Genomic DNA, 16,620 nt, shown 5'->3' on the forward strand with positions numbered 1-16,620 from the left:
TTATATATTTTAAGGAGATGTGCAAGGACTCCAAATCTTTTCCCCGATCAATGCCCTTTGTGGAATTGAAACCTGTATGTAAGCTACCTTATAATGTGTGTGAATGGAGCAAAGACCTTGAAAAAATTACTATGTAAACAAATCTTTCCAAAGTCAAACTGTGACTCCCCGTAGTTTCTCAAAGCATGGCATACTTAAAGGGAGAATGACAAAACATGCTGTAGGATGTACAGAGGGAAAGGAGTCTAGAAAAAGAAGTTGTAAGAGCTCCTGGTGACTGCCTGAGAAGTAATCTGATATGTCACCAAGCTGGTGTACTAAGTTAGAGGAAGATTTCCCCCCCTCCTTTTAATGCAAATATGTAATTTGAAACTAGAGTGGCCTTGTGGGGCAGCTGGCTGTGCTGAAAGGATGGAGTGACATCTCTGTTGTCAAGATTCTTGATTTTGGTCTATTAATGCACAGCAATGCACCCTCACTTTGTCCATGTCATAATACACAATGAGATAAGTTGTTAAAAAAAAATACTATGAAAGTTTTGGAGACCTATTTAAAGTGATAAGATCAGTAGCCACAGAAGAGGCAGCCACTCAAAATGCTATAACATTAAAGTACAGTGGAAGCTTGGTTCTCAAACAGCTTAGTTGACGAACAAATTGGCTCCCGAATGTCACAAACCCAGAAGTGTTCCAGTTTTCTAACATTTTTTGGAAGCTGAACGCCTGACGCAGCTTCTGCTTGAGTGCAGGAAGCTCCTGCAGCCAATCGGAAGCCACGCCTTGGTTTTCAAACATTTCGGAAGTTGAATGAGCTCCCGGAACGGATTATGTTCAAGGACCAAGGTACCAGTGTATCTTACGGATTGATATTATTACAGTGGTACCTCGGGTTACATACGCTTCAGGTTACATACGCTTCAGGTTATAGACTCCGCTAACCCAGAAATAATACCTTGGGTTAAGAACTTTGCTTCAGGATGAGAACAGAAATCATGCTCCGGCGGCGCAGCAGCAGCAGGAGGCCCCATTAGCTAAAGTAGTGCTTCAGGTTAAGAACAGTTTCAGGTTAAGAACGGACCTCCGGAACGAATTAAGTACTTAACCCGAGGTACCACTGTACTTGCTTATAATCAGCTTTATGATTATTATTTTTAAGAAAGATATATTCATTATGGTAGAAAATAACAGCATATGGAAGCACACCAATCTCCAAGCAGCAAGAGATCTCAGTGTGTACTTTGCATATGACTTCCTTGGAGCAAAGGTCAGTAGAGGCCAGCAGGGGTACATGAGGGGAGAAGCAGACTGGCTCTGCCACTTACCAGGACAGGGATATGGTGAGGTGTTGGTGAGGTCAGCGGGGTTTCTGGTGGCCTGCAGGTGTGTGAAACCACCAACCTAGAGCTCCCCTTGCCTTGCCCCCCTGCTGGTGGACACAATGATGGTGCTGTTGTTGCTCCCTGTCATGTGCCGCTGTTGCTAGAGGCTCGTGGTGTCTTTGTAATAAATGTCTTTGTTTACAACCGATAGTTAACAGACTTGGCCAAAGTCATTAAATTATTGAACCACTTTAGAAGCCTGCTTTTTCTGCAGAATCCCACTTGAGAGGTATGAAATCATGGGCTGGGAGGGGACCCTAAAGATCATGCCTACACTAACCCACCCCCAAACAACTTACTTGTTTTGTTTGCTTCTACTTTTCTGCTCAGAAAATGATACAGTACTGAAAAATACTTGCATGCCAATGCAGAAACCTTTGCTTTGGGTTGTATCCATACACCAAGTTCTACTCAGAGTAAACCCAATGAAATGAATGTAGCTAAGTTAGTTATGTTGATTAATTTCACTGAGTCTACTCTGGGTATGACTAGCTTTGGATACAACCCTTTGATTTGATTATACTGAATGAATTAGAAAACAGAGTACCTTGCCAGTTAATGATCATACTCTGTTCTTCTAATATGAAACTGAAAGAAATGAGCAATCATTTCACTTAATGAAACAATCTACTCAATAAATATGCTTTATTAAAATAATTTAGGCATAGATATTTGCTCTTAACCACTGCTGCCTACCTTTGATGCTTTTCAGTGTTGATGGAATTGAAAGCATCCTATTATGTTTTTATATGACTTTTCAAGAAACAAAAAGAAACAGAATTTAAACATGCAAGTGTGTGTATAAATGCACATTACATGGTTTGTTTATTTACTTATATTTAGACAATTTATATACCATGTATTTGGAGTGGGGCAGAATCTCTAAACAGTTTAAAACAGCTTCATCAATAACGATCAAATACAGAAAATACTAGGGCACAATTGACAACAGTACAGGGCATCCTTTTAAGTATCAGAATAAAATATTACACATGACAATCAATTACAGAATTACAATGAAAATTACACATTCAAAACATAATTAACAAAATATAATCTAAGCAGTAGAATAAAATTACAAAACAAAATAAAAATATTATTTCCTCAATTTTTAAACACGCAATTGTCAGCTAAGGAAAAGAGGGCGGAAATTCACTTTTCCCACCCTACAACATTCCCAGTCACTCATACAATGAAAAAGAAACAAATATAGTTATATTCTCAGCCCACTATGTAATCACCAACACAATTAACAGTTTATTTACAGCTAAAATACTTTCCACTCAGGTCTACTCAAACACACTGTTACCTAGTGAACACACCAAAATCAAATATGCAAGCTCAATAAACCACTCTGCAGCCTCTCCCATGTCAGTCTCAGTTCCTCAATCAACAACTCACATGGCTATGACACAAGACCCTGACAAACCTAGACAGATAATGACATTCAAAGTAAGCAACAATACATAAGCCCTAAGTGAAACATTCAAACAGAGTACTTGCCCTCTCCACTTCTGAATATTGTTTGAATTCTTTATCACAGGAGGGAAGGATTACCGAGGAGATACCGACTGTGCCAAATGGTGAAGTTTCAGGAGAAGAGCAGAAAACTGAAGAAGTAATGCATTTTTTTTTAAAAAAAAATACCTTTCTGTATAACAACAATCACTTAAGTGCTTTTTTGGAAGCCATGTTGCCATCTCCCAGAAACTCTGTGTGAGTGCCAACAATTCCCCAGCATGACTCAGATTGCCTGGCTGGCCATCGCATCAGCCTTTGCCAACTCAGTGCCCTGCAGATGTTGTTGGACTGCAGCTCCCATCATGACCCTTGGCCATCTTGGAGTCCAACAACATCTGGGTGGCTGCAGCATCCCCATCCCTAATACGGAAGGAACAGCATGACCCATGAGAGCTAAACGTTTTGAACTTGCCGCAACATTTCTGCTTAAAAAAACGCAGGAAAATAGCTTGACTTTTAAAAGAGAAAGTTAACAATGATCCAGCGAGCACAATTACATGAGATTTGCCAAATGCATTTCAGAGGTGAAGAATGAATCTGGAGTAGCAGTATGTGAATTTTCCATCAGGAAGGATTTCTGCATGTGCAACAGAATATTCCCCCTCCTGCCCCTGCACACCCCTTAAATCTGTTCTGGGGGTTCTCCCAAACATCTGAAGCAGATTTGGGGAGGGTGTACATGAAGGGAGCAGTGGGGGAAATCTAACTGCAGGACCAGAAATCCTTGCACTGGCAGGACATGTTGGTTGAATACCACCCTAGATTTCTTTGGTTTAAATTGATTTTCTCTTCTGCGATGTTACTTGTGTTTTTCTTTTTTGCTCCGTTGCCAGGAGATTGAAAAGACAGAAGGAACTGAGGAGAATGAGGCAAACGCTGAAGAGGATGCAGAAGCTGATTCTGCTGAAGTGCCAACAGAAGAACAGGTCATTTCCTTTTCTTTTTTTCCTGCTTGCCATTTTTGTTCAAAGCGTCCTTCACATCTCTGATATCCAGGCTCTGAGTGCCATCCGTTGCTTTTGCAGCCAAAGCAGCACTACCAACATGTGAGAGGGAGGTATTGGCAAGCTTATGGGGTGAGCTCTGAGATTTGCAAAAGTTTTCCTAAAATCATGAGGAGGGGGGGAACAGCGCAATGCTCAGTAGCCAGGGACCATTGACTCACTCCTGGGGGTGAGGGCAGAAGAGAAAACCTTAGTGGGGAGGGAGTAATGGAATGGAGTGGTTGGAATCCTGAAGAGGAAACACTATAACATTTTGTTGCAGGTTGCACTTCTACACTTCTAAATTTTGCATAAGGATTGCATTCATTCGGGTGGCTGTGAGGACCAACAGCTGGAGGGCGACAGGTTCCCCAGCAGGGCATCAGCGGCATTCTCCTGCTGCTTAACCATCCACAGCTGCTTTTCTGCTGAGTAACAATCGGCTTCCCCTCACAGAAACGTTTATAGTCAGGCACCAGCAGCTGATTCTGAAGTGTCGCTTTCAGTGTATCTGCCCGCATGCTTGGAGAGGAATGAAAACTATGAGCAGCAGCTGCTACCTCATTAGAGAAATAAGACAACATGGAGATGACTCTGAATTCCACTGCAATAGAAATGCAGCAAACATGTAATTTCTGCGAGTGAAAAGGATGATTCTGCATATTAACAGACTTGTAAAAGAACTCTTTTTGATGGTTTGACCCTGCAGGGGCCATGGAATGGATAAATGCAGAGTCAAAATGGTTATGATGCACATGTATGCAGAAGGAGGGATCTGGGGTTGTGTGTGTGTGTGTCAGTATTCTCAGTTGCACCTGTCTTCTTTGAATGGCTGTCACAGATGTTCTGTATCTTTTGCCAGCAACAAAATCCCAAAGTCCCAGACAGGTGCTTTTTTCTGGATGTAAAGTTATTCACTGGGCAGTCAGATCTTAAAGGTTTCTTAAACATCTATCCTTTTCACAGCCATTGGTGATTATTGATACAGACACCACTGAATATAAGTGTTTTCATTAAGACGTTGGGCATTTATTATGTGGTGTTTTCATGCTGCCCAGACCTTCTTCTCATTGGTGGAAAAAGAATTCTGCAAGAGCTGGGCACTTCACTGTTTTGTGAGGGCCATCGAGAGAGGTGAAAAAATTCTGCTTTGCTGTCATTCCCCTGCCATTCCTCTTCTAACTTTTATTTTGGGGGTGAACCAAAATGGGCTATTTGGGGGAGGCAAAATTGGGCAGGTAAGGGAGTTTTGCCAAATGTCCAGGGGGGGGGGTGTTGAAATTCTCCAACACATTTCCCCCCCTCACAGAATACTATTCTGGGAGATTTTTGGCTCACTCAATGTTGAATAAAATTATGTTGTTTGTTTATATTGTTGGGTGAAGAAAGGAGAATGGGAAGGAATAAGGTCAAAGCCAATTTCTTCCTTCGTAACAGTGTTAAAATGACACTGAACAGTATATTAGCTTGATTTATAGTTGCACCCAAAATCCATGGAGAGTGAAATGGTCAAATATTTGCCAAGCGTTTTCTAGGGGAGGACTGGAATTCCCCAACAGATCAGGAGCAGCTGAAAAAAAAGTGCCAGAAGGTTATCTTCAGTTAATTTTTGATTCAGCCCTGCTTTGTGTGCTTAAGATAAAGGGGGGAAAGGAACATTATGCCTTGCAGCGTTCTTTAGTAGTATGACTTTCTAGTAGTATGACTTTCTTCTGAACAAACATGTATAGACCCTCCTGTATAATAGATCCTAGTCTTTCTCAATAGAATTTTTTTTGTCATTGGTTGCTATCTGATCTTTTTTATTAGTCTGTTTTAAGGGATGGTTTTTCTCAGTTGCAGGAAGAAGGCGAAGAACAGCCAGTGACAGAAGTACGCTCAAAAACTTCTTGTAGTCTGCACTTTGATTTGTCTGCTTGCTGACTAATGTAAAGCATTGCTTGACAACCCTCTTCCCCCAAGCTGAATCACAAAACCAAGTTATGACTGGCATCTAGCAAAGAATATTTATGTCTGGGCCTGTTTAACTTCTGGGACCAAGGAATTCATTCTAACCATTTTCTCAGAGCAAAATGGCATGCGCTTGAACTGATGTACCCAGGCAGCACTTGGTGCACCTATGTAACTATGTGGACATTCATGCCTGCTTGCACACACCTGCACAGGGCACATCAGAGACATAGGTGTAGCTTTGTCAATCAGTCAGGTAGCAGGTAGCTTTAGGCTAAATTGAAGGACCTTGGATAGCTCCAAACAGACAACCTGCTGGGCCTGAAGCTCAGTGGAGACCTTTTATCCCTATTGCGCCAGACTTTCCTTAAAGGAACAGACCTCTGGCTTGGAGCTTCTCAGCCAACTCCTGCCTTGTGTGTTGTATGTGTTTACTATTAAAACCAATTGAGGTTATTTCCTGGGGTTTTCGTTACAAATCTTAACCATAATTTTTTTGTGAAAATCAAATATTGTTTTATACCTAGGCAATGCATCTGCATGCATCTTCTGCCTTTTTTTACTTTCTGGATTCATTTTTTCCTCCTAGTACAAGTCCACTGCAGACTTAATGCTGCTGTTAAGATAAAATTGGTATTCTAGGGTTGGTGCAAGAGGATTGCTAACGACATTGTTAGGGGCACCCTGCAAGTTCTGTGCTATAATGCAAGCAACAGTGACCTACTTCTTCATCTTCTCTTCTTTTCAAACCAAAATTGCTTCCAGAGGAAGGAATTTAGAGCAGAGAAATGGTGTGACAAGAGGAAGGGCTTAAACTGGGGAGGGAGATGAGGGCATACATGCCCAGCCTTCCTACGTGGAATATTGTCATATGTTGGTATTGGCTGTACTCTTCATGGGACATAACCTTAGATTGGGCCACAAAAACTGCTTGTGAGTTTGGACACATAACTTGAATAACAATGTTTTGGTGCATCCTATTCTTATATCACTGTGGGGATGATGGAATTCTCTTGGTGGAAAAATGCAGAAGGTGCCACACAATTTACCGTATTTTTTGCACCATAACACCCACTTTTTTCCTCCTAAAAAGTAAGGGGAAATGTCTGTGCGTGTTATGGAGGGAATGCCTACGGGTGGCATGCCTACGGATTTTCCTCCTCTAAAAACTATGTGCGTGTTATGGTCGGGTGCGTGTTATAGAGCGAAAAATACGGTAATACTCTGCTCTTTCCTCATTATGGTCATTCTTATTTATATAACACCATCCATGCACATGAAACTTTATAAAGAATGAGAGAATGCGTCCCTGTCTAAAATGGTTTACAATCTAGAAAAAACTGTGTAATAAAACAACAGAGGAAAGGGGAGAAAATGGAGGCAGGGTAAATTGGGTAAACTGGTTCCCTTTCAGATGTGTGCTTCAGCAGCACATTGAGTATGCAGGACACTCTGATGTAGACAATGCCTCAGTGATATTTCATGCTAGGACTACCAGTGCACTATGGGGCAGAATCTACCACAAATGCCCATGCATTAATCTATGTGAATGCTGTGGAAATGAATAGGAGCAACACAATAGCACAACTTGCCCTTTTCATTAATTTGCTAGGTGATGGAAGAACAAAGACATGTAGGCTAGATTATGTGTGGTGTGTAGATAATAGTCAAATACTGCCTTCTGAATAGGGAAAGTAGGTTCTAGAATAAAGTTACCATGCGTCCCCGTTTCCCGGGGACAGTCCCTGGATTTACAAATCAGTCCCCCGACAAAATCCATCTGTTTAGTAGGAAGTTGAAAAGTGTCCCTGGATTCATTGAAAAATATCTGGTAACCTTACTCTAGAATAGCTTTTGCTATTGTTTCCTTCTAACAGATAAGAAAAAAAACAGTAGATCAGAATCTAACTTGAACAATATTATTCTGATTTGTAGCCACATACACTCACTAAGATGTATACACTCTTTCTCTCTCACACACACCCAGACACTAGAGAAAGAAGGCATAAACTGTTGAGTTTATTAGTTTGGCTGAATTATGCTTCTGCTCTTTGATCATTAATCATTAAATCTAATGTGGCTTGTCTGCATGCGTTAATGTAGTAAAGAATTCAACATTCAGCTGCATTAAGCTTTTATAAAAGCTTGTATTTCTATTTAGAAAAATGAAATGTTCTAGCAACACAGTATGGCTGCAAATGGAGTATGCACCCCACCTCCAAATTGAGCTTTTCCTTCTCGGAGAATTACACATGATTTATGTCAGAAAAATAGCCCACCTTTTATAGAAGGATCTGTGAGCAGGAGACTACGTTCTGCCCACGCACCTTTAAAATTGTAGCAGACTTTGCATTGCAGTATAAGGTGCTTTCTCCCATTTTTTGAGGGAGCAATATGCATCTCACATTTAATCTACTGTTTCAGTAGTTGCTTCCTTCCCTTCCCATATTTGAATGTTCTCTCCTTTATATAAATAAGGAAACAGAGGCAGCACAGGAGGAGGAAGAGGCAGAAGAAGAAGAGGAAGAAGAAGAGGAGGGGGAGGAGGAAGAAGAAGAATCTTAGTACAATTCTATTATGACTTTTTCCTTCAGAAGACTGTTCAGGTAAGTTTGCTGACAGCTGCCTCATTTCAGCCTTTACCTGAAAATCCTGATAGTTTCAATCCCTGCCACCAAAACCTTAATTTGTCTCAAAGGGGGAATAGATAATATTTTCCCTGCTTGTTTTAAGCAGACAACAGTAGGTGTACAATCTGCTTACATGCCTTCATTTATTTTTCCAACATTGGGTGGGATTTATATAGCATTAATGGGTGATAACTAGAGCATGAGCCAATTAATTTAATCCACTTTTGTTCCATCATTCCTAGTGGCAGAGAAACACGTATATTCCTCTCTTGTTGAAACTGATGGGGCTAAAAGTGTAAACAACTGGGTTATTTATCTGGATTGTTTCCATAGGGTTTTTTATAATTATTTTTTATTGATTTTTCCATGTATACTTCTTCTAACAATATATCTTTAACAATTTTCATATTTCTACCCTTCTCCCCTGGACTTCCCTCATACTCACATTTTGTTTTATTTCCATGTATTGTTTATACCCTATGTATTGTTTCCCCAAAATTTCCCCAATACATATAGTCTTATTTTTTGTTGTATACAGTTGTGATTGTTTACTCAAACCCTGCCAATGAGTCCATTTCTTTATGTTGTCTCTTCATATATGTTGTAAATGGTTCCCATTCTCTTTTATAGCCTTTGTTGTCCTTTTCATGTACTTTTTCTGTTAGTTTTGCCAGTTCTGCATATTACATAAGTTTCCCTTGCCATTGTTCTTTCGTTCGTATTTCTTCTGTCTTCCAAGTTTGTGCCAATATAATTATTGCCGCTGGTAGTACATTCATCTTTATTTCTGCTATCCTTCCCATCAAGGAGAGATTCATTCTATTCCAAATTTCCAAATCTTTCTTAATCTCATTCCAAACTTTCTCATAGTTGTCTTTATATAAATTTAAGTTTTTATTAGTAAGCCAGATTCCTAAATATTTGACTTTTTTGTAAATTTCTACTTTTATAATCTCCTGCAATTCCCTTTTTCCAGTTCTGTCATATTTTTTGTTAGTATTTTTGTCTTTCCTTTATTTAATTTAAATCCTGCCACTCGCCCAAACTCTTGTATTTTTTCTAAAGCCTTAGGGAGACATAGTTTTGGTTCCTCAACTGTGATTACCAAGTCATCTGCAAATGCTTTCAACTTAAATTCATTTCCCCCCCATTTTTATTCCCACAATCTGCTTGTCTGCTCTTATGTTTCTGCTCAAAACCTCCAGGACCAGAATGAATAATAAAGGTGATAACGGACATCCTTGTCTCGTTCCTTTTTCTATTTTGAATTGGTTCGTTATCACCTGGTTAATAATTAGTTTTGCACTCTGTTCTGTATATACAGCTTCTATCCCTTTTATAATATTTTCTCCATATTCCATTTCTTCCATCACTTTCTTTATAAAATCCCAAGATATATTATCAAATGCTTTTTCTGCATCTATAAACATTATTGCTGCTTTTTTCTCATTTCTTACTTCTAAATACTCTATTACATTTAAGATATTTCTTATATTATCTTTCATCTGCCTACCTGGAAGGAATCCCACTTGGTCTGGATGTATATAAACATTTAAGACCTTTTTCAATCTATTAGCTAAAATATTAGCAAATATCTTATAATCATTGTTCAATAATGAAATGGGTCTATAGTTTTTGACCAAGGTCAAATCTGTATCTTGTTTTGGAATCAAAGTAATATAAGCTTCCTTCCATGTTTCTGGAATTTCCCTGTCTGTTAATACTTCATTCATTATGTCTTTCATTGGATTTACAAGCTGTTCTTTAAATTTTTTTATAATACTTTGCTTATAATCCATCTGGTCCTGGTGATTTGTCCACCTTTATTTGATTTACTGCCTCGGCGATTTCTTGATCTGTTATTTGTGTATTTAAAAATATTATCTCTTCTTGTTTTATCTTTGGCAGATGACTCTTTTTTATATATTCCTGTATGTTGATTGCATTTTCATTTCTTCTTTTGTATAAATTCTGAAAATATTTTTAAAAGACTTCCCTTATTTCTTTTGTTTTATCTAAAACTATCCCATTGGAATTAATTTTACCTATATCATTCTTCTGTTGATTTCTCCTTAATTGCAATGCTAACAATTTTCCAGGTTTGTTTGCATGCTCAAAGAATTTCTGTTTCATTTTTTTAACTTTCCATGTTATTTCTTCATTGATTATCATTGAATACTGTGATTGTAATAATTTGATTGCCTGTTTCATTGATTGTTTATTTGGGGTTTTTTCCTAATTCATTTTCTTTCTTTGATATAGCACCCAAAATTTCTTTTTTCCTTGCTTCCCTGGCTTTTTTTTTTTAACAGCATTTTGTTTCCATAGTTTTAAACAAGAGAGTTTTTGTAGAATTGTATGAATCAAGTTTGAGGGGCGTTTTGAGACAGAATGTACTTTTTTAAATCAGCAAAGAAGCTCCATATTCGTACTCTGATGAATACATTCTGCAACCATTTACACTGAAGTAATCCATGGATCCCAATGACTTTCTGTCCAGCTACTCAACATTAATCAATATACTCCTTCAACCTGCACCCAGTTCATGGATATACTGGAAGAACTGCATTTTCAAATAATTTTCTATTTATTTCTTGATTACATTTATATATTACCTTTTCTCACAACAACCCTGTGAGGTAGTTAAGGCTGAGAGAGGGTAGTTGAGGCTGAGAGAGGGATGGGCCCGAGGTAACTCACTGAGGTTCATGATGGAGTGGGGATTTGAACCTGGTTCTCCCAAGTCCTAGTTCTTTGCAATCAATAAGACTTTATGTATGTGTCATATCAGTCTTAATTTTGTACATAAATGTCATGGTTGAATCTCACATGGTTGCCACCCAGAATTGCAACATCTTTGTTATCTTAATTTACACTGAAGCCCTGATGTGACAGAATTAGTGTCAGGTCACCCAAAGACTTAATATAAATAAACAGAAGGTATACTTCCTCCTTGCAGTTACTTTTGTGCACTTAAGCACAATATATGCTGTCATTGGGTGTTTGTGGCGTGTGCATTTTTTTTATTGTGTTGCCAATCAAAACAGTCCTTTGGCAGACTAATGCCATCTAGTGTTTTAAAATGAGGTTGTAAAAGCAAGCAGGTGGTCCAGCGAAGCACACTTTTGACACTGCCTGGCACACACGCCTGGAACATCAGGTTAATATTTTACAGAAATATTAAGTCAGCTCTCAAAAAAGAACTTGGTCAATGACAGGAAAGTCATTCTGATTGTGTAAACATAATACGGTCTGCACTGCCTGTTGACTTCTTTTTATGATCAGATACCATTTTAAAATTAATTTCCAGCAGTGCTGTTAGATTAAGGTTACCAGACGTCCCCATTTCCCGGGGGCAGTTCCCAGGTTTACAGATCAGTCCCCTGACAAAATCCTATCATTCCGACTCATTTCAATGAAGTGTCCCCGGATTCATTGAAAAAAATCTGGTAACCTGATGTTAGATCGTCATTTGACCCATGACTAACAGGGTTTGTAGCTGGCAAACCAGCCATAGCTGGGTAAAAGGCACTCCTAGCCCCTGAGGCCACCTGAGCTTCCAGTTCCCTAGTGTTGAATCTAGGAGGACTACCAAGCTAGGAACCTTCTCCTTCCAGGGAAACACAGCCCCATCTCAAACAAGCCATCTCCCCACCTCCTGGACTTGATTGTTTGGAGCTGAGTTGGTCCTTTTGTGCATAAAGCTGATGTTGGATGTATTGCATCAAATATATGTCAGGGACTGGCAGGACACTGATGTGTGTGCAGCAGGGGAAGGGGGCTGGAGTCTGACTTGGGAGAGGGGGACAGTGATTTGTGGGGAACTGTACCAGCCAGGGGGCAAGAGTTCAGAGGCAGGGGAAGCTTCAGAGCTGGAGGGTAGGGCACTGGAGGAAGAGGCAGGTCAGGCAAGTGAAAGGGCCGGGTGCTTCCCCGCCCTCTCCTGCACCACTGTCTCCCAGAACCAGGAGAGAACTGAAATGAGAAGAGCAGAGGCAGCTTCCAAGCAGGCATAGTCTCTGACTGCATGTGCACAGCCCACAGGAGGAAGATACATAAGCTGGTGGAAGGGACATGCGTCCTTGTTGCTGCAACTGCTCTATAGAGTGCAGACTTGGGAATAGCTGCAGAGACACTAGGTTGGTGTACATGCGGTGGAGGGAGCAGTATTCATAGCCATGGAAACTACTGTAAAAGTGTCAGCTTTCACAATAAAGAGCTAGCTATCTGCCGCGTGCATTCTTTTCGCTAGGGAGAACCCTTGGCAACATATTAAATTTGGGGGGTTTTTTTGCCCCCACAGGAAACAGAAGCCCATGGCATCACTGCAGTGTGAAGATAAAAGCAATCACTTCCCCTCCACGAAAACACCATTGGCTTTACTCTCCAACTCCAGATATCGGCATAGATGTCACTGAGATATCAAGCAGCCCCGCAGGAAAATCTTTATATGTTGTGTCAAATGGGTCTTCAGATCTTCAGAACTTGATGGCCAAGGAACACTGTGGGTCTGACTTTAGGGTGTAGGTTTCTGTGGGCAGGGATTGTTTCTCTCTCCATGTTAGTGCCCTGCCAGGCACATGCTGACAAGGCTCAGAGGTGATGGCAAGGCGGAACGGAACTGGAACCTGCAAGGAAGCTCCACCTGTATGTACCATAATGACCTGCTTGTTTCTAAACTAGCCTTTGAAGTCAGTATTCTTTTTAATGTACAGCAACTGAAATAAAGCACATTTCATGTTGACTATCTGCTTATTCCCTGCAGGCATTAATTTATCATAGTAAATAAGAAAACTCAAAGTTATGCTTGTAGCCTGCATGGTGCCTTCACTTAAGAAAAAGTTCTCTGTGACTGATTGCCTTCCTGAGTCTGTATTTTTGCGATAGCCCTGTACAGTATTAGATTTTATTTTCATTATTTCATTGTTCATGGATGTAGAGAGCTTTTCAACAGACTCTGAGGATATTTGCTTACTTATCTCCCACCCACCCCTTGTGCCACTGAAAAGCTATTTTCAGCTCTCCTTGTGATGTATATTTGGACAAGAACTGCAACTAATCAGTAGATGCAGGGCAATTTTTTAATTCTCTTGCAATTATTTTGAAAACTGCAGTAGGCTGCGAGAAACTTGCACTCCATTGGGAAATTCTTTTGTGGGAACCCTAAGGAAATTAACAGGCGCCGTCAAAAAGCTCGTTCTAGCATTATGGTAAGAGTGTATACAGAGCAAGCATCAAAATACCGCATATGCTTTATTGCAGATTGATTTATGTTGGCAGCTACAGATGGGAACAGCAAGGAAATTAGACAAGATGCATGAGACGTTTGCATAGGATCTCCCAATTAAAAACAATTACAATTGCAGCAAGGAGGGATTGGATTGAGACCATGGGATTAAAAAAAGCACATTTCTTTTGTGCAGTTTTTCTGATTTCCCCCCTCTACCACAATTAGCCCTCCTGGGCAAAATGTACAGATTCACACATGCTGCCTGTATGCTTTGCCCAGTTATGTGGGATGGGGGTTTTAACTGGAAAAATAGGATGGGGGAAAGGGTTTGAAATACTTCCCAGTGTAGTGGCTCTGATCCAAATTGGGCCACTGCAACTGCTGCTAACACTTCAAAAACGTAGGAGTTCCTACTCATCACATTTAGTTTGTCCCTGATTCTGGATTCTCCTGTTGAATTTCCAGGCGCCATTAGACCTTGGCAGTCGTCTCTAGCTTGGCCTAGATGATTATGATAGTTGGACACGTGGCTTATATTTGTGAATCGGGGGCAAAACCTGACAGCTCTCTAGCAAGGCAGTTTTCGTGCAGTTATAGCTGGCGTATGTTTGTTTTTAAATACTAGTTATTGAAGTGCCAAAGCCTTGTTTAGGAATACTTATGCTTTTAATAAAGACCACAATACAAACCTGGCTTATAGCTCAACAGTCCATTTACTCTAGGATAGTCTCACTGGAATCAAATGAGATTCCGTTACAATAAGTGGATTGTGGCCAAAGGAAAGCTTTAATTCTTTCTCTAATGGTGAAGCATTAAGCACTTTCATTGAACAACCTATGGCAAAAGCATTGCATAATTTATCCTAGAGGTGCTAGGACAGCCTTGGTTTACATTAGCTCTGCTTAACTCCTCCAAATAAACATTTTATTCTTGTTTTGCATCAGTTGGTGATATTGCAAGTTCCTGCTTTCCGATGGATAGTTCTATCTGTCCTGGTCATTGGGAGTCATTATAGCCCTCAAGTATACAGTCGCTATGTGTTAACTTCCAGTGCCGGAGAGTATTATTTTGGCAAAAACAAAAGCAATTGTCACTGCCAGTAGCAGGGGTTGGGTTGGCACAAGTTTATCATGGGCTGTACACTGTCTATAATCAGCTTGAATTGTAAAATGTGGGGGCAACATTGAACATTTTTTAAAAAAATAATAATCTTGGCTATACACTTTAAGGCCCAGGACTTAAAGACTTGGTAGACCAAGTGTGACGGTGTTCTAGCCTTTTCCCTTTTTTGTTACACACATTTGCCTGCCTTTGACTTGAGCTACTAGCAGCATACAGGTGCCAAACCACATTGGCAACCACATTGTCTGTAATGACTGCACTCTGTGTTATTTTGTTTATTCCTCCCACAGTGCCTTTGTGTTAGTGTAAGAGCTGATGGAGACTTCAGTGTACTTAAAAAAAACAAAACCTTTTTCTATCCTCCTGTCTGTGTTTTCATTTATTTTCACGTGACAAAGAAAGAAACATTCACTCGTAATTGAAATTACTTTGGGAAAATCTCAAGGGAATTCTTTCTCTGTTGAAGAGAATTACATTATGTTTGCTTTGAGAAAGTTGAAGAAGACAAGAAGCTGCCTTACAGGCAGACCAGACCATTGGTCCATCTTGCTCACTACTGTCCACACTGGCAGCCCTGCAACTCTCCAGGGTTTCAAACAGGAGAGTCCCAGACCTACCTGGAGATGTCAATGGCTGAAAATGGAGCTAAGGTGCATCACTTTACACTTGTTTACATCGATCAGCATTTGCCATTTTACTGCCCATTCACTCAGTTTGGAGAGTTCCTTTTGGAACTCTTCACAGTCTCTTTTAGACCCTGAACAATTTAGTATGAACAGGAAACCTGGCCACCTCACAGCTTACCCCTAACTCTAGGTCATTTATAAACAAGTTAAAAAGCACAGGTCTATTCCCCCCTCCCCCTTGAAATCTCACTTTTCTTGCACCTATCCACTTTTCAATAATAGCAGTGAAATATCTGCTCAGATATGACGTGTCTGGGCTGGTGCAAAATCCAGTTACCACCTTGGCTCCATGCCTGGGTAAACACCTCCAGTTTATGGGCATGAAAAAACAACAGAGTACCCAGACATGGACAGTAGGCGAAGAAAATCCAGTGCTGTGTCCAATCAAACACACAAAAGAAGCAGCAAAGTTCATCAGTTGTTGTTTACTGAGGTTCAGCTGCTTAAGAACATAGTTACTGCATCACTGGGTCCCCAGTGACAGTCAAAAGCTTCAAAACGTAGAGGCATAACTGAAGAACAACAAAAGACGAATGAAGAAAGATGAATGAAAAACTGCCTGGAAGCCCAGCTATATCTCAGATCTGTGACCTTGGCTTTTTACAGACTCAACAGAATCAATTCATAAACAACAGGTGCACGGATGCCATAAAGATAAAAACCTCACAACTCAAAAACTTTATGTATGGAGGAAAGAGAGCCTTGCTGTGTGGTCTATAACTGCTGTCATGAGCAGCTTTAAAACAATATAAAAGAATAAAAATTATTATAAATCAGTTTGGAGATGGTATTTAACACCAGTCAGATTAAATCAAATAAATGAGGAATATTTGGTGTTATGTTGGAGGAGATTCCAGGAAACCAGGAATTATGTTCACGTGTGGTGGCAAAAGGTGTTCAAGGAGATAACAAAAATCTCTGGGTTAAAGCTGACCAGAAGTCCAGAGGTAACATTATTATCAATTTACAATGGGGTGGAAGGTTCGCAGGCTATGAAGGACTTGCTCACAAACTTATTGACAGCTGCACGAATTATGATAGCTAGGAAGTGGAAGGGGAAAGCAGAATATAAAATGGAAGAATGGTATAAAAAGGTGTGGAATATAGCTATTAATGATAA

At 40.0% G+C, this 16,620-nt stretch overlaps 1 protein-coding gene across 4 annotated transcripts in view; it reads left to right on the forward strand.

Annotated features, from left to right (window-relative positions):
• SH3BGR (SH3 domain binding glutamate rich protein) overlaps positions 1-15,174 on the forward strand; it is a 28,974-nt gene extending 13,800 nt beyond the window's left edge. For 3 of the 4 annotated variants that reach the window (XM_053386745.1, XM_053386749.1, XM_053386748.1), the window contains 5 exons: positions 2,922-2,996; positions 3,733-3,825; positions 5,725-5,754; positions 8,311-8,438; positions 12,766-15,174. In XM_053386745.1, the coding sequence (XP_053242720.1) occupies positions 2,922-2,996; positions 3,733-3,825; positions 5,725-5,754; positions 8,311-8,397 (285 nt within the window). In that variant the 3' untranslated portion in view covers positions 8,398-8,438; positions 12,766-15,174. The remainder of the gene's footprint in view (positions 1-2,921; positions 2,997-3,732; positions 3,826-5,724; positions 5,755-8,310; positions 8,439-12,765) is intronic. The other variant, XM_053386747.1, reaches the window with a different exon arrangement.
• The last annotated feature ends 1,446 nt before the right edge of the window (positions 15,175-16,620 follow it).

This window comes from Podarcis raffonei, chromosome 4 (assembly GCF_027172205.1).
Source record: "Podarcis raffonei isolate rPodRaf1 chromosome 4, rPodRaf1.pri, whole genome shotgun sequence".
NCBI classification, from domain to species: domain Eukaryota; kingdom Metazoa; phylum Chordata; class Lepidosauria; order Squamata; family Lacertidae; genus Podarcis; species Podarcis raffonei.